The sequence below is a fragment of the Melanostigma gelatinosum genome, assembly GCF_949748355.1.
Source record: "Melanostigma gelatinosum genome assembly, chromosome: 18".
NCBI lineage: Eukaryota > Metazoa > Chordata > Actinopteri > Perciformes > Zoarcidae > Melanostigma > Melanostigma gelatinosum.
This window is the reverse complement of record NC_136651.1, coordinates 3,738,378-3,756,759: the sequence shown is the minus strand read 5'-3', so window position 1 is coordinate 3,756,759 and position 18,382 is coordinate 3,738,378. Positions and strand designations below refer to the sequence as shown.

Sequence of the window (18,382 nt, the reverse complement as noted above, 5' to 3'; positions counted from 1 at the left end):
ACTTTGTCTTTCTGCTGCTGCTGGACAGGCAGCACACACATACAGTGGGTTTATCTGTGTTGTTTTGGGTGAAAACAGCTGCCTTCGCTTGGAAACGATTCGGTAGGCCGTAAAACCAAAACAAAGAGCGAACGCACGTTACAAATCTCTGTAAGAGCTGAGGGGAACTGCTAAGTCAGGTGTTTCTGTTTTTGAGTCAAACTCAAATTTTCAGCAGTTGGAGAATCAGTTTACAGTAATAACCTTGACTCCCCACACACACATAAGCACCGACACTGACAGCGGCATGCTGGCTGTGCTGGGCCTTAGCGCAGTGTGACGGCTGCAGCTGTCCGGTACTTACTACCAGGGTGGAGAAGGGACAGCGATTTAGACAGAGAGAGGGCCTGAAGGAGAGATCGGCTGTGGCTGACACTGTGGAGCACGCCATCTACAGGGCAGAGTGGACAGAGGGGAGGGGACTATCACCACGTACTGCATACAGTCAACTCCGGCCTGAGAGCTCTTGAATTGATATTTCTTGCAGTGGTGCAGGCTCGTTGAGAATGTTTGAAAAAAAGTAAAATAAATCTAGAATCCTTTTCCATTTGAAGAAAACTGTTAAAGTAACAGTTTAACATTTTGGGAAACACGCATATTTGCTTTCTTACCAAGAGTTGAAGACCACTCGCATGTCTGTCTCTTGTGGTTTTTCAGGCTCAAACCTCGAGGGAGTCACTGCTCCGAGCCAAGAAACTATTTTTTTACGAATTGAAAGTTTCTGTGGGGAACTTTTAACTTGTTGTGAAACAGTCTCAACCAAACACTGATGCCAAGACAGACAACAGAGCGGCATTGATCTTCTCATCTAACTGTTGGCAAGAACAAAAACGGGTGTATTTCCCAAAAGAAAACTATCGCTTTAAGCACATTCATTTGTTGGGAGTTGACCGCACTTTATACATTCGTAGTGAAACTATCTTCAGTTGAAAAAAAAACAGAACGTAAAAAGTTAGCATCAACCATTAGGGACACACCAAACAAGTGAAGTTAGTTCATTGCCACATTGTTAGTTGTGTGTTAGACTGTACATGTGTAACTGTGTGAGGGGCTGAATCGTCCCCGTGCTACTGACCAGGGCTGATATCTGAAGCGTGGTTGTCCCGGGAAAACCGAGATGGACGCAAGCTGATTTTGGGGGATGAGTAGGAGTACGAACGCAGTCGAATCCCCTGGTCACACACTTCCTGGAAAGAAATTTGAATACAAAAACGTCAAACGTCTCGTGATATCTGGAGAAGTGGAATTACCTGAGCCTGAGATCGTATTTTACTTTTGTGGTGGGTTCACATGCTGAGGAGGCAGATTGACTGCGAGTGCATGCGAGGTCAGGGGAGGGACGAAAGGTTGCCATTTTGTCTTCAATTTTCTCAACATCTGACAAGAGCGGGGAAAGTGGAGACTTTGGCTCAGCGCTGTCTTCTTCACTGTCCAATTCCAGAGCCACTAAACTGGGACTGGAGCAACACATGACCAGTTACACACAGAGAAACCAGAAAACACTGCGTTCAGGCAAGAGACAGCGTCCTACCGCGTTTAGTACCTGAGGTCACAAGTGTCCATGGGCGGACTTTCTCCGGTCGGCTCAGAGGACACGTGACGGTTCAGCCTGGCGAGGGCCTGGTCGGCGGGTGAGAGTGGGGGAGAGCAGGGGAGAGAGGGAAGGTAGAAATCCTCCGAGTAGGGTGGAAGTGTGTCAGTAGCTGGCAGGAGATCTTCCGAGTCCACCGCGTCCCACAGCCCGCTGTCCGTCCCCGTGCTGTCCCTGGTCACTCCACTGACGATGTTCATTATTTCGGCATCTTCGTCCTGCAGTAAAAACACACGGCAGCAGAAAGAAAAGGGCAAAAATATAAAGAAGCAAATCAGAAGAGATGACGTGATGAATCGGAGTTTAAAGCGAGAGGGTGATGTATGACCTGTGTGTGGCGTGCGACGGTCTGATCGCCGCTGTCCATCGTGGAGAGCAGAGGGTCTGTAGCATGCTGGATGAACTGGTCCTCTCCAATGGACTGCATGGGATGCCCATTCACTGTGATAAACATACAGTACGAGCTTCAGCAAAGGTTATAATCAATCAAATACTCTACTTCTCTTCGTCTCCAGTCTGTTTTCCCAGTGCGGATCAGCTGCTCTACAGTACTGTGCAAGATGTCGATTAGGAATTTGTTTTTATCCTGCCGAATGATTTACCATCACAGAACAAAGTGAGAAGCCACTTTTCGGTGCCATTATTCATCCCAACATCAGTCGGATGTCTGGTTGAATACAGACAGCTGCTCACAGAGTAACGTGGATCAACGTAACCAGACAACAGAAAGACATCGACAAGCACTTAAACAAGAAAGCCACCAGCAAACATGCCAAAGAAGAGATAACAAATGACCAAACATGTCATTATGTTGGACTGTTAAGTCATATCTTCGTCGGTGAGCCTTCTGTTCTGAATCAGTGATTCGCGCCGTAATTTATTGATCTTTCATTGCATGAATGTGACGGCTTAAGAGTAAAGAAAGGAAAATGTGATGACACTACATACCGACTCCCCGTTTGACCTTTAAAGGTTTGTTTTCAACTTCACCGGCAGGCTGTCTATTTTCTGGCATTATTGACGAGAGTCTTGCTCTCTTTTATTTAAAACAGGAGACGCCTTGTTCACCATGAAAAACGAAGAGGGGCAAAGTGGAGCTACTTTTAACGCACGTAATTGCTGGATGTTCCCATAAGAATGCATCATAAATAATTACATGTTTTGCATTGAAAACCTGTAACGTAAAGTGAGTATCTGCTTTCAAATGTAAATCGTGCATTTAATACGCATTTGCAGAAAGGAGCATAAAGTAAAGTTAAAGCAAATATGTATTCAAGGACAGTGCCTGAGTAAAGTACGTGTGTACAGTATATACACAGCTATATGTGCCACTGGTGGATGGTGTTTCTACGATAACAATGTGGAAAAAAAGCCCCTCTCCGATGGAAAGCCATTTTCATAGCTCTCTAGCGGAGCACTTTCCACTCAGACTTTGATGTCTGGACCAGCCATGCCTGCACTAATGTTGGGGAAATCCTGGGCATCACTGAGGCATTTCCTCTCTGCTGCTCTCACACAGTGAAGACATTAGCACGGAGCTCAAACATACAACGCAGACCTGTTATGTCAATCCATTGTGTTTATCTTGTCTGTCTATTTGCTCAAATCAAACGGTCAGTGTGCATAAAGCTTTCCACGGGGACACAAACACCTTAATCCTAATTTAAAGCACGACGGCAGACTGAAGGAGCAGTTGGCTAATTGTCACACCGACTGGCTCCAACAATAAACCAGAGAAGGCCTTACAATCATTTCAACAGATCTGGAAAAAAACAATAACTCTGGATGACAGGTTTGCACCACAGCGACCTCGAGCTGCTGTAAAGAAAAGAATCTGCAGTCCTGCTCAAGGGTGAAACAACGGGATCAATGCCCCTGCGTTGTCACTCATCACTACTTCACGTTATCACACACACACACACACACACACACTTCAGTTTATGGTCGCAGAGTTTATGGGCTCCATTCAGCAGTCTCTCGAGCGTTCACAACAGACTCCTCATTCTTCCACGGGCGACACACAGGAAATTAGCATTCACAGTAACCGTGGCAACACCTGAAACATTTTGAGCGTCCTCCTCAAAAGTTTTTACAAGCCAGCGAGTGTTTGCGCTTAGCTCAGCTTACACAACCCGGCGTGCTTAAAGAGAATTCAAGGTTAATGCACGGGGCTCACCGAAGATGTCAACGACATCTGAGCTTGTTAATTCAAGTACTGTACAGAGCTCCACTGTCCGATCCAGGGGAGTCGGGGGAGGGGATGGCAAGGCGACAAGGCCGGGGGGGCAGAGTTTGAGTGGGACACGCCTGACCCCATTCCTGCCTTTGTCCCAGTGACAGGGCAGATTCCTGGGCTGAGTCATTGGGGAAGCCAGCGGGTAAAGAGACCCAACCCGCACCGCCCGGAGCCAGACTCCAGGAGGATAACACATCGGTTGAAGCCAGACTCCAGGAGGATAACACATCCGTTGAAGCCAGACTCCAGGAGGATAACACATCCGTTGAAGCCAGACTCCAGGAGGATAACACATCGGTTGAAGCCAGACTCCAGGAGGATAACACATCGGTTGAAGCCAGACTCCAGGAGGATAACACATCCGTTTAATCACAGGAAACTGCTCATCAACCTGAGACAGAAGTGAATCCCTGTCTGTCTGTGAGGCAGTTAGCGTATTGATTTCCTATGATGTGATTCAAAACAGGGCCCTGCATATTGAGCCAGCACCACAAGAGAAAGGCTTCCAGTCGGGGCTCCTCAACCTGATAATCATGCGTTGTTCCCACACCCTGTTGTTCAGCACAGCCACAAATACGTATTTGTGTTTTTTTATGAATTACCCATTCATTATTTCGGCCACATTAAGCCCCTTGCTCATGCCTGTGCAAAACAAAAAACATTGAAACAGAGGTTGATGCATGAAAGACTAGCAAACGCCTACTCCTCCTTCTTGTGCTCTTCCTCCCAGGAAAAGCAGTAGTAGCACAACATCAAGTCTTCTGGAATTGAAACCAGATGCCAGAGTATTATTGCCATGATATTAAAATGAAAACAGCATTTTGGATCGGATAAGTTGCTCTTGTGTTCGCCAAATCTTTGAGGAAGATTCAAATCGAGAGAGAAGAGAAGACGAGAGATGAGGAGAACAGAGGAGAAGAGAAGAGAAGAATTACCAGATAATGAGGATGGGTATTCTTCCTCATCGTCGTCGTCATCATCCAAAGAAAGAACAAGCTGTTCTTCAAATACCTTTAAACAAACCAGAAAACACACAGAGGAAACATGGCTCCTGGGAACATTCAAGTTGTTTTTACTTAAAAACAACACAGATCAAAATCACAGTTGTTTGCAACAAACTCCTGTAAACATTTACGGCACACAGCGCACTCTGTTCCACAGACTCACGCGTATATCTCTACGCATACTCACGTTGTCCACCAGCGCTAGCTCTTCCACTCGGAGCTCGGAGCCTGTGGAGAATAAAAATATTTAGCCAGAAGTTGACGCACGACACACTTTAACACGTCTCCTCCCAAGAAGCGCCGCGTGGACGGCACGACATCGGGTCCTCTGGAAGTGACTCCACTGTCGAGGAATTGAAGACTGCCGATGAGATGTTGTGCTCGTGCGAAGCAGCAGGTCCAGAGGAAGAGCACATACTCCCTGCTGTGGGGTTGTTCTTTCGAGAGGATTAATGGACGGCTGCTGAAGGGTTAAGGTCAATACTGAGGTATACTTCCTTCTTCCCTTTAATGAGTCAATACTGAAATCTGCTATGGTTACAAAAACCAGTGGCCACAGGTTAAGTGAGAGCTACCCGATGTGCGTGTGTGTGGTTACCAAAGGAGAGAGAAAAACGATCTGCCCCCTAAGGTTTCCTTGAACTGCCTGAGGAAGAACAAACACACGTGCAAAGGAAAGAGTGTGCGTTATGGTGTCTGTTGGAAGTGTTTTCTTAGTCTCCTTTTGCAGTTGCAAGTGATGGATGTCCGACCATACAAATATTTGCTCAACTGATTCTGTGGTGGTTCATTTTCCACCATTGCACGCACACGCACACACACACGCACACGCACACACACACACACACACGAGCTGTTTGTGCAGGCCAGAGGCCAGTGTGATGGCAAAATCAATGATTACACTTCATCATTGAGTAATCTGTTTGTCATTATTTTTGATGACTCATTTGAACATTTAGTCTCCATCGTAAGAAGAAGAAAGTAAAACAAAACAAAAAATGTCCATCACAATTTCCCAGAGAAACAACAGTCCAAAATCCAAAAATATTTTATTTAAATCTGCATTTTAAGCGCTGCTTCATAAATGAATTTGAATATGAATTGGTTACCCGAGCTAGTTTTCTGTCGTTTAACATATCCCTGATGATTTCAGCACAAGACACCACATCTGTGAGTCTTGTGTCACTGCGTATGCGTGCTTGTCTGGCTCCGAGTGTGACGTTTGTTTTTGCCGGAGCACATGTCACACAGCTGGTACATCCGTGTGACTGCTAACGTGTTGCACACGAGGGGAAACCACAGACAACACAGGTGTGCGGATTGATTTCACCTGCGTCTCTCTGGATCATGGGTAAAAAAGCTGACAACCAAACCTCATTATCAGAGGAAGTACGTCTGAAGGCACTAAATGGCCACTGCAAACATGAATTCAATACTTCATACAGCACAGAGTTTCATTTCATAAGTCACCTTACCTTCATCACGAGGGAGCAATTCCTCTTTGCCCCTCTTGTCTGCCTCAGTATCAGCTTTGAGCACATTGATCTGGAACAAAAACAGATCTTACGTGAACACATTGTAAATATACAACGAAATCACCACATACGAGCTAGAAGCAAAAGAGTATGCTATTGTACAGCTTATGGTTACACTGATGTCATATTGTAAAAGCCAAACCCTGCAGAATAACTCCCGTGATTACATATTTCAAAACATCATCTAAGTTCATGTTGCACAAGCTACTAACACTGCACGCCCTCTGATTCATGAGCTGCAATAGCGGCAGTGTTTTGTTTACCGTTACTTGCTCAACTCAAAATGTCTGATTGCAAATTAAAGGGTGTGGAAGTCTCGGGCTTTTTGTTTAAACACGTCCGAACAAAGCCTGTGCAAATGGCCTTATCTCGACAGCGACAACACATGACATCATGCACAGAGCCGCATGGGAATATTTATCAGCGACGACTGCACTATTTGATGTAGTTTGTGGGATTACGATGAGGACTTTAAATGAAGGCGTTTCCGCAGGTTTGTTCTCACCAGTTTGAGGATGCTGTCGTCTCCCAGTCTGTCTCGGAGGATCCCGATACTGTCCTGAGGGCAGCGGCCCGGTGCCTGCTGCACAGTCAGGGTCAGGGAGTCCGTCGCGGGACAAAACCTCAGCATGCAGGAGCTGTCGGACCACACACACCACACACCTGGAACGGGGCCGACTGCTGGACCTGGAGGACTGATGAGGGGAAAGAAAGATGACAGGATGTGAGGTTATTGGAACAGAAAGGAGCCTCCCTTATGAATCAGCCTGATCAGAATTCTCTCATTCGTCCTCGTGTGTCAAAAATAAGACAAGAGATAAAATCATAGGCTTACGCTGCCAGCACCCTAAACATGGCGTGCTGTCCGTCCTTCTGAGCCAACTGGAGGGGTGTGTCTCCCTCCTGATTGGGTGAGGTCAATGCCCTTTGACCTCTTGGTTGGTGGATTAAGAAGCGCGAGAGATGGACCAAACCCAGGCGCACTGCAAGGTGAAGGAGGGTTTCTTTGGGCTGGAGCTCAGCAGCTAACGAGAGAGACAGAGGAGGGAATGATATGGAGGCAGATACATCATGCACAATGCTGTTTTATTCTGAAATTAAAGCTACAGTTGGTAACTACAATAAAAATAACTTTTTGTCATCTTTGCATCTTTTGTAGTACATCATCATCATCAGTTTGCTCAGTTTGCAGGGTGAGCAATAGATCAATGACATTATGACAGAGAAAAACTGGATGTTTCACCAACACCTGCTGTCAGACGGTTGCTGCCCTGTGCCTCGTGTAGGGTGGAGTATCAGGGAGCGTAAACAATCAGTATAAGGGTATAATGTATGAACAACCCCGATGCTCTAACATGCACTAACTGGGTTCATATCACGCGGCAAGCACATGGTGGCAACAGCTTCGCACATGTCTGCCAATCCCTTGCTCAGCACAAATCCTCCACACACACACCCTTGTTGTTTTGTAAGCAGTGTTTGTAGAGAGGACCAGAGGTACTTCATCTTCCCTTTAAGTGTGGGTGAGAGCTGCAGGTTGCCATGGCGCGGTCTCTCCTACCCAGGAACAACGTGCAGGAGAATTCAACTCTTATTTCCTCTTTTCCCTCCGATTTGCTGCTGGAGCCCTGTGATGAACCGAAACCCTCCGTCACCGCCACAATGGCGCCGTTAATTGTGAACCAGTTTCGCAGCGACTGAGAGGAGTGAATACTGAACATGCTCTTCGTGCAAAGTTCAACAAACAAGAATGTCATTGTCAAATAGGCCAGTAAATGGTGCGCCGGGGGACTTGGGAGCAACAGCTACTTTGCATTTGCACCTCGTTTGTGTTTTGCATGGGCATTTGCAAGCCATGTACATTAAACTATACTGCTGTCTGCTGTATGCTGTATGCAGCCTTCAACAGAGGACTGCATACAGTTGAGGGATGTCATTTCCTTTTTCTCCCCATAATAATTTTAAAGAAGTCAGCAATATACTTTTCCATAATGGGCTGTGTAATCTCTTAAAATGCACCCATGTGCAATATATAGGACATTACTTTGGCCTGCCGAGAGTGTCTCGCCCTCATTTCCTAAAAGAAAATGAGGCGCGATTTCACTGCTTTGAAATATTGAAACGTCATGAATCACGAAATCTGAGGCCAGACGCCAGAAACAACTCGCACAGAGCTGCGGTGCACAGGAGTGGGGGGGTGCAGTGCAGAGGAGGATTGTGGGAGTTGACTTAATAGACGCCGAGGTCTGCGAGACAACTCTAATCTGGCTGAAGAGGAATAATGGCAGTAATTGCGCATAAGAAGAAGATATATTTCTATTAAACCATTGATTCTAATAAGAGTCATTTTTGACACACTCCTGGAAGAGCGTAGTGTCGTGTAACATGTCTTTCAGGAGACAGAGAGTGTCCCCTTTGCTGTGGATAATCCAAACGCCTCAGTATGATCACTTAGCTCTTTGCTACTGCAGAAGTAGTCCCTACGAAAACAGAATGGATATCTCAAAACCTGTTCCAATGAGAGCAGAACTGTGGCTCGATACCGTTAGAGTTAAGTCTCAAAATATGCTGTTTCTGAACTCGGGTGAACCAGCCCTAAGTGACATCTCCAGGATGTGCATTACAGCAACAGCAGCACAAACAAAGCAGTAATTTGGGAGTTGAACAGTTGAGAGTCCTCAGATACGAGGACACTCGGGGGAATCCCTGATATTTGACCACTGTAAATGATCCAGGAAGTAGCGGAGCACTGACGAGGAGGGGAGTGGATGAGGCCTCGAGGGCTTGTGGCTAAAAATCCATAAATCTTTTCTGAGAGAGAAAAATGAATCCACACACATATAGACCTCCTGGATACGCTTTGTTTTGATTAGACTGGTTTGGTTTTGAAGTTTATAAGACTCACAATATGCAGACTCAAATAAAAGCCTAGAAAATTTCAGCGTGTGACTTTAACTCCCACTTCATTACCTTCTCTCGGCTGACTGTCAGTGTTTTTCCACTGCTGAGGGTAATCCACGTTGGCCATAGCTTGAGTGATCTTCTCGTCCAGCTGCCTGAGACCAGCTTCATCACTTGAACTTCGTCTGAGCCGCACATCCTCCTCGTCTAAACCTGCAGCGGACAGCTCCTCGTCGGCTGCCTGCGCCCACGTGGAAAACCTCTTCAGGACCTCCAGGTAGCTCTGGGGGCCAAGCTGGTCCCTGTTTGCGCTCAGGTACTCTGCCGCCTCCTGGGCAACGTCCCTGAGGTATTCAAGAGATGTTTCACCCTCGCACGGCTTGACTTGGCCCTCTGCGTAAAAGTAGGATGTGACGGAGACAACTTCCACAAGAGCATGACCTGAGGGAGAGGAAGGAAATCATGACCGCAGGGGGTGAGACAAAGACAGGCAAAGAGAGAAACGGGAGTGGTTTTACAGGCTGACTGAAGGACATACCAGGAACTGTGAAGCAAAGGGTCAACCCATCATCCCCTCTTTTTGCTGCAGTCACATGTGTGAGGTCAGAGCCTTGTAAAACAACATAAAACTCAGCGTCTTCAGGAGCGCTGGCTTGTAGCCTGACACGGGCCTCCACCTGTCCCTGAGATGAGGAAGAGAAAATCCATTTCATTGCCTTTTCACAACAACCGCCGTATACGAGTCTGATTACCTTGAGTCAGCTTCACAGAGTGCAATGTTCATAGAGTACTGGATGGAAGGAGTAGAACAGGGCAACAATGAAAAAGGAAGAAATAGAGAGCGATAATCTCACCATGGGAGTGAGCTGCACCCTACTGGGCGTCTACTTCATGATCCATTCTCATAATGGCATTCATTATTTCTGTTACATCAGTGACCGGTTTGTTTTTTTAATGCCCTCATCTGAACTCTGCTTTGAGCTGCATCACCCCAAAGACAGCCACACCTCTCTCCCTTCATGTGTTCAGTGCACTGAAGACATCAGAATTCGCCCCCAAACTTACTGCGGGTGTTTTTATTGCGATACAATCCTATGTCGTGCCATCCCTACTGCAAAGTAAATGTTTCTGTCCTCTATATAAACACAGATTACCAAAACCACGAGATTTACTTCACCTGCTCAATGTTGTTATTTCCTCCAGAGGCTGACCTGGTGAAGAGGGCTAGCTCAGAGTGTATCGTTCCACGTTTAAGAGGGATGCTTGTGCAATATCCTTATCTTCTGTTTTCTTCTGCTCAGCTTGGGGGTTTTATCTTGGGATTTATGGGGTCGTCCTTTATGCATCCTTATTGTTAGTAAGGTATCCATCACGTTGAAATGTAGTTTCAGGGCCTCCATCAGCTCCATCAGGCTGATCTTATAACATTTTTGAGGGAGAGCAGCTAAAAGCAGGGGACTGAAGCGTTGCCGTCTTAGATTGCGGACGGATTAAATATAATTAAAATCATTATGTGTAAACAAGACTCAAGAGTCCGTGGGGCTTCACTTAGGCACTTGTTTTGAGCTAAACGCTAACGTCAGCATACTCACAAAGACAATGCTCATCAGCTGCTGTTTAGCAGGAATAATGGTCACCACATGGTTTGGTGTGTTGATATGCAACACAAAGTACAGCTGAGGCTGATGGCAATATCAGTAGTTTTACAGGTATTTGGTCTTAAACTAGATAGTGAGCGGCCTGAAACAGGACACAGATAAAGTTCTACATGATTACGGTATTTTCAAAAGGCATTTCATTGAAGTATTACAGGTGGAAGATCGTGATGTGAAGCTGGCTGGTTTTGCCTGAGCCTTGAAACTGATATCAGTGTCCCTTGTATTTGTTTTGCCCCGAAACTGTTGGGGCTTTCCAGAGTTGCTATCCGAGTCCAGTCAACAGTGTTTCAGAGGTAGAAATGGAGCTGACCTCTTGTGTGAGCCGGCTGTTGGCTTGCACTGATAATAGAGGTCTGACTCAGGCTGCAGTTCCTCCGCTTGCTGTGAGCGCTAAGTGGTTAGCTGTAGCACCACTTAGCGCTGTTAATGTTATCGTTGATTGTTTTTCCATCTTACAAAAAGATAAGATGTCGGCCTGTGGTTTGTGCAGCCTTCCTGATTTCTCACCAGGCTAGCTAGGCCCACGGCACCTCCAGTTATTTTGCAATTTATACATTTTTAAAAGCAGAATTTCATTAATTTTCTTTCAAGGTTGCCAACATATTTTATTGAACTTTTCCAAAAATCATTCTCACACAAATTCGTCCTATTTAATGTCACTTGACGAGGACTATTCTGATATATCATAATGACAACAAAGAGATGTCCCCATTCTCTATCTTTACTTTTGGGAAATTGTCCTCCAGCTGCAAGTATCATTATTATATATGAAAGACACAGAAACACATGTGAACGCTGATCTTTTGATCTTGTTTTCACTCCTCCGAAGGAGGCTGTAGTTCCCACTTTATAGTCCCAACAATCTGCAGCAGCCTCAGATAATATTGGTTCACACTCGCAGAATTTGATCAGACAGACTTTGCTTGATCCTAACCGTATCTCCTGTGCCTTGGGGGGGGAAAGAGGAACGAGGATGTTTGGCTGGTGATAAGAACCCAGACTGATGTGATCTGTGGCCTTTTCTCCCGGGCTTTATCGTGACACAACCTGATCCAGTAACAATGAAATATTCAACACCTTGTGGTTTCACCTCATGCCTCCCTTACGGGCAGTTCTCAGGTCAGGCACAATGTGTTAATTATGGAACATGAGGAGGTCTATCGCATATGCAAAAGGAGCTTGATACAACTCTAAAAGGCAAATGCGCTCTGATAGATTACCTCAATGTGGACAACGACACGGGGAGATTATAAGTCTGGTGCATATTAATATTTGTTATTATTAGAACGGTTACACCAGTGACATGGTTGTGTAATCTCCCCGTGTTGTCCATTCAGTGGGGAAAAACATCGGATCTGCTGCCTGTGGTCTCCAGGAAACCAGCAGTCATCAGCTTTAGAGCTCTTTGCTATGATCTCCTGAGTGCAACACGTAGGTGACGTCAGGGGAGCAGCATCGCTGCCACTGCAACAACAAAAACAGCTCCAATAACAGCCAGTTCCCCGAGTGGGAAGACAGCCTGACGTCAGCGGGAACAGAGTCCTTCTTCTGTTTTTGTTCTGACTACTAACAATTCTTCACAATACAGTATTTCACCTAAAGGTAACCAACACAAATCACATTTTGCCTCATTAAGAAGAAAAATAAAGTGCGCTGAAATCCTCACACAGTCGCTATAAATCATAATAACTTCATGGTTTGGCTTTGCAAGCCACACAGTGCCGCAGTGACATGTAGACATGTGAGTTAAATGAAAGTCAGTGGACCAGAATCTCATTGGAGTCTTGAGCGCGACAGCTAGAACTGCACTGCGGGCCTTTTTCACATACTCAGCTGAGACGCATACCTCCGACTTAATCTGCTGTGCAAATGAGATACCAATAACGAGTCTACATGTCAGCAAAGGCTGTCAGCAAAGCTGGCGCGGCGCTGCAAACATTTCCTTTCAAAGGACGGGGCTACCAAGTATGGACTCCTTGTTACATAACAATACCAAGACGCACCCGGATTTCGTAATTAAAAATGCTTAAGTCTATTTTTGGTCAGCAATAATTGAGAAAACCGCCATAACAAGAGCACATATAAAGCTTTTAGTTAAGGTGAAGGAGCTTTTTCTTCCTTCCTTTACGATTGACTGGCTTATCGTCAATAAACGACTGGCAGTGTGAGGTTTTGTTGGACATGTGAAAAGCACGACAAACACAATCACCACAGCACTTAAAGGGAAACAAAATCATAAACCATAACACAGGGAAGCCTGTGCTCAAAGAGCACTGTGATAGCTTTCTCTATCAAACCAATACGGGCGACTGAACAAACACGGCACGACAAGGATGTAGCTAATCCATCATCTCGTCTCATAACACAACATCAATATAATGTTGATATGTTGCCCAGCTCTAGAGCATACTTGAGTTTGGCTAAAAATTGAGAAGCATATGTGTTTTTTGGTACTCCTCACATTTCAGCAACACGAGAACACAGTCTTCTAGGAAGGAGATCAATTTTACTCACACAGAATCACTTTGTCCTGCACTGGAGCTCAATAACACCTCCTCAAACACAGGAAACGCCCCACGTTCTGCCTGCAACTCAATGCAACCATGTATCCATTGATCTGGAGCGAACAGTGTCTGCTACGGACACTATGTTGTATGTGTGGAAGGTGCACCATAACACATTACTGAAAGGCTGTTACAATAACGGCCTTCATAGCACAGCAGTGTGCTGCGGCTATGCCGACACAAAGCCTGGCATTGAAATCCGGATCTCGGTCGGCAGCGAGAGTTTGCTCCCGTTGAGCTGTGACCTTCGAGGGTGGAGACGCCACTTCCTCTTAATGGAGAGGTGCATGCGAAAGCGGTAGAGCCCGTAATGATTCACATGCCCGGGTTTCAGACGGGTCCTCAATCTGCCTCTACGAGAGAGTGTGTGTGTGGGGGGGGGGGGGGGCAAACATTCCCCACCGCTCTAAAATTGGTGACACAGCAAAACAAGCAGACACTCTGCTTACCAGAAATCTGGCAACGCTTCAGTGACTGGCCCACCCAGGCTTCCTCACACACTGCAGAATAGGGGCGAGCGAGAGAGCGAGAGAGAGAGAGAGAGAGAGAGAGAGCGAGAGAGCGAGAGAGCGAGCGAGAGAGAGAGCGAGATGGCGGATATGGAGGATTGACCAGGAAAAGGAAGAAATTAAAGTAGCACAGAGAAACAGAGCTCTATGTCAAAAACAAAGAAAACAAGAAGTCAAACACACCTGCACTCTAGCATGCTCCCCAATGTAAAATGTGTATTTATTAAATTTTAAAACTGGTGTTCTCCCGACAGGAAAAAAAGACAAGAAACAAATATGGTACATTCCCTCCGAAGTTCACAGTGGAAGCCATGCTTGCAGAGGCTTGCCATTTGGCGAGCGGGTCTGTGTAAGGCCTGGCTTCCCCGGGGACTGAAACCCTCCTGGCTTGGGTTTCAAGTGTGACACAAGGCTTGCCAGTCAACATGCATGAGGGAGAGTCGGGACTGAGGGAGAGCAAAGGGATGGCAGGAGGGAAAGACTAGAGCGCTCTAATTCCGCTGAGGAAATCGGGCCTCAGAGTTCATGTATTCACCCAACAAGACCCCTCTACGAGACCACCAACACGTCACACACTTATAGACATCATGGAGCAAAACATGTAGGCACTTACATATAGAGGCACCTCTGTTCTGTTCACCTCCATCGTCTCTCCATCCACCAGATGCCTAGGGAGGAAAGTCATGTTACACTACAGTGTGAGGATAATAACAACCCAAAGTGTTTCTCTATCACTCATTACATTGTTTTCATTGTTTTCATTTTTGTTTTGTTTCCCATAGGCAGAAATTGAGATGCTCAAGTGATGATTGAGGAGTAAACACACACGTGAGGTCATTTTCTGGTGAGAGATGTGAACACTACTTTGTGACGCTCTGCTAAGATAACCTGTATGGAAGAAGCTACTCTAACCACAGTACAGTGTCCGACTCTTCAGGCAGCAGGGTAACGTCTCATCACACACACATCGGATCCGCTGTGACGTCACTCTCAGCTGTGAATAGTGCATGACTTCCAAGCTGCACAGTGGTGTCAGCTCTGCAGGCGCCGAGACACTCAGACAAAGACACCACAGTTTGGTTGTTTTGCACACTGTACATTGCATCGTTTCTGCTCAATAATGTTCTCTCCTCTTTCAGGTCCCAATCAGGTCTCACGGCCCAGCATGATGCTGTTGAAATGTGTTGTATCATCTGACCAACTGTCCATAATTCAAATGTACATGACATTTACAACCATGTCAAACAGAGAGAAGCATAACATCCTCACACTGGAAAAGCTGGAATAAGAGAAGTACTTTAACGATTAATCGGTCACCAAAATAGTTTTCTCAACCCCTAATTCCACAAATTAGAATTAAATAATGAATCTATAATGGCAGGAAGCACCTCTGAATCTATGTTAAACCCAATATTACTTTATGTTATTTGATGACAATAAAACTGTAAATTAAAGGACAGAGCAGAGCAACATCAAGAACAGGATCCAGTGTCTTAACAACAGGTCAAGTCACATTATACTGTCAGACACTAACAATGATATCACTATCACTGTAATATGGTGTCCAAAGGACATCTTATCAATAGAGGTGCAATGCCAGAGGCCTGGGCGGCTATCGCTTGTTTGTTCATCCTACTCATCTCCATGGAGCTCCACCATTGTAACGTGGAACGAGAGATGGTGTGCGTGTCACATTGTAGAATAAACATTGTGCCAGGTTGGCAGGTTGCGCCCCATAACCTCAACACACGTGAATATTCTGGTATGCTTGTGTTTACGGAAGGTTTAAAGAGGGGGGGTCTCAAATTTAGATGTCCAGTTGTTCTAGTCGGCACAGATTTTGTGTCAGCCATCGGCCTCGGGGTGACTCCAGCCCCCGACATGTTCAATGTCAATAAGAAACCTGACCTGGCTGGTGGCCACGCACTCCAGAACAGAGCGTGAGAAAAGAGATTACACAGAACAAGAGAACAAACGCTGTCACAAAGCATCTGGGGAAACGCATTCTGACACCTTTATATGTCACGCAAATATGTTCAGACACGAGCAACTTGATCCTGTTGTCCTTGACATTTTTTTCAGGGGATGCATCAGTGAATAATGTAATTCCTCTCACATGCAATCAGTTATAAGCTGTATGCAAAAGGTGTGATTCTGCTTTGCAGCCCTTTGGTAACTACACTTTAACGTGCTACGTTGCTTTGTCATTTTGTGCCCGGCTTACATGGAAACTAACACCGATGCCACAATAAGCATCATACTCACTTCAGCAGTGTCACCGTGGCTTCATGTGATGAAAAGGTGTGTAAAACCTTCACTGGTCACATATGAAACCATAAGGATTGTATCTCACTCTATCAGTGTGAACAGTACACTACTTTTTCTGCAACCCTATAACAAGAAACAATGGAAAACAACCTCAATGCTAAGCTACTGACAAACTCTCACACAAAGAAGTGAAAAGGACTATCCGCATTATCAGCACTCAAACCTATCCTCCGGGAACAATGCATGGCCTCTCCTGCTTTCACCGGGAAGTGAAACACAGTCCGTGAACGCATCAGTGCAAGACCACAACAAGGGACATGACAGATTCTGCAACATCTGGCTCCCAGTGCAGGCAGTCAAAGTCGCCACGTCTTTTTCTTTTTACCTTTGAACGCACCAGCATTTGACCGTCTGTAAATAAATGAAACGACAGATGCCCAACAAGTACAATCGTCCCGATAATGTCAGAGCACCGTTTTTGTTTTGTTTCATAAAAATACATTTCAAGCAGAAGTTGTTCAACTGAAGATGAATCGCATGCATTACCTGCAGTCGTCTCTCAGCTCTCGGTCCGATTTCGACTCAAATCGCACGACTTGAAGTCTTTAAATTAACTTTTTTAATCCCGTTGCGTGCTTCTCCGGTTAAAAAACACCTTTTTGCGCAAAAGTATTTCGCATTGCTGTGCGCCTCCGCTTCACCCGCGCTGTACGTTGCGGGAGTGAAAGTCGGTTATTCGTTTGTTCGCAGGTGTCGCAGAGTTGTTTCTCGTCTGCAGCCTGGCTGGCTGCTCCTCTGGCCCCGCCCCCTCTCACGCTCCTCTGGCCCCGCCCCCTCTCACACACCGGGCTGCAGGACTGAAGCAGAATAACATGAATAACTTATATGTTCATATTGTCCAAATACGTTTTATGCCACCTGTATGTAATGAGTCGATAGTGATAGTACAGGCTTTATATGATATTTACATATAAACTTGCTGCACTTTATGGTGTAGGCTGCACTGGTGCTGTATGGCGACTCTGCTTGTAAACAAAGAAGAAACAACACTATTATTCTTTACATTTACTCAAGTATTGTACTTTCGTACAAATTTGAGGCACTTGCACTTTACTTTCATACTACTTTATACATTTTAGCAGGAAATATTGTACTCCGTTATATGTATTTTGCAGCTTTGGGGACTATGTTCACAAACAAAATATCTGAAAAATAAATTAAAGATAATGCATGAACAATATACAGTAGCACCTATGCTGCTGATACATTACTGCATCAATAATAATAATACAATAGTCCTGCATAAATAATAATACAACAGTCTGAGAGGGAGGATTCTGCTTAATACTCTACTTTTGATAATCCATTTTGTTGATAAAATCTTACTTCTGCACTTTAACTCAAGCAGAAGATAATGCAGGACTTGTACTCGTACGTATTTTTAAACCATGAGAAACATATCCAAGTACCTCTTCCACCACCACATTTTGATATTTCTGACTCAGGAAATGTCTGAGATATTAATGTATGAAATATAGTCTGTCTCAGAAGTGTATGGGTACTGTTATGTCAGTATGTGTTATTCTTATCTCCTGTGTGTTTATGCTGTCTCAGTTTTTGTCCCAGCAAACAGACACATTTAGTCACTGCTTCCTGTCTGGACTACAAGTCAATAATATGTGCTCGTGTCAGGTGCAATGTGTTCATTAAAGGGCTATTCCAGCAATTTAGTGTTGCAAACTATTTTCACGCCAGATTATAAGGCTTTTGAATAAAGAAGTCAATTCTTTACCAATTAAAAAATACACCATTAATTCAATACATTCAGGGGTTTTCTGCTACAGGCTTACTTGATCTGGTATGACCATGTAGTTCATGGCGGCGATTGTGTAAATGCAACCTTTAAATAGATATGTTTTAGCATTTCCCATGATCACATATAGGCTCACTTTCTGCAATTATCAGTTGCAAGCAGTTGCAATAAGCAACAGTCATTACTGACCTCATAATATTTTCATAACTCTTCGTATATCACATCAGTTAAACTGAGAATTCATATCAGTGTTCAAAACGCATG

At 45.1% G+C, this 18,382-nt stretch overlaps 1 protein-coding gene across 1 annotated transcript in view; it reads right to left on the bottom strand.

The window, feature by feature from the left end:
- Positions 1-16,975, bottom strand: part of arhgef28a (Rho guanine nucleotide exchange factor (GEF) 28a) — a 33,933-nt gene extending 16,958 nt beyond the window's left edge. Inside the window, exons 1-14 of the mRNA XM_079289361.1 lie at positions 16,852-16,975; positions 14,651-14,705; positions 9,845-9,989; positions 9,376-9,747; positions 7,241-7,430; positions 6,911-7,100; positions 6,346-6,415; positions 5,058-5,098; positions 4,802-4,877; positions 1,959-2,071; positions 1,583-1,848; positions 1,313-1,496; positions 1,115-1,226; positions 344-430 (exon numbers count right to left, since the gene is read on the bottom strand). Coding sequence (XP_079145487.1) covers positions 344-430; positions 1,115-1,226; positions 1,313-1,496; positions 1,583-1,848; positions 1,959-2,071; positions 4,802-4,877; positions 5,058-5,098; positions 6,346-6,415; positions 6,911-7,100; positions 7,241-7,430; positions 9,376-9,747; positions 9,845-9,989; positions 14,651-14,683 — 1,879 coding nt within the window. The 5' untranslated portion in view covers positions 14,684-14,705; positions 16,852-16,975. The remainder of the gene's footprint in view (positions 1-343; positions 431-1,114; positions 1,227-1,312; positions 1,497-1,582; positions 1,849-1,958; positions 2,072-4,801; positions 4,878-5,057; positions 5,099-6,345; positions 6,416-6,910; positions 7,101-7,240; positions 7,431-9,375; positions 9,748-9,844; positions 9,990-14,650; positions 14,706-16,851) is intronic.
- Positions 16,976-18,382: the final 1,407 nt, after the last annotated feature.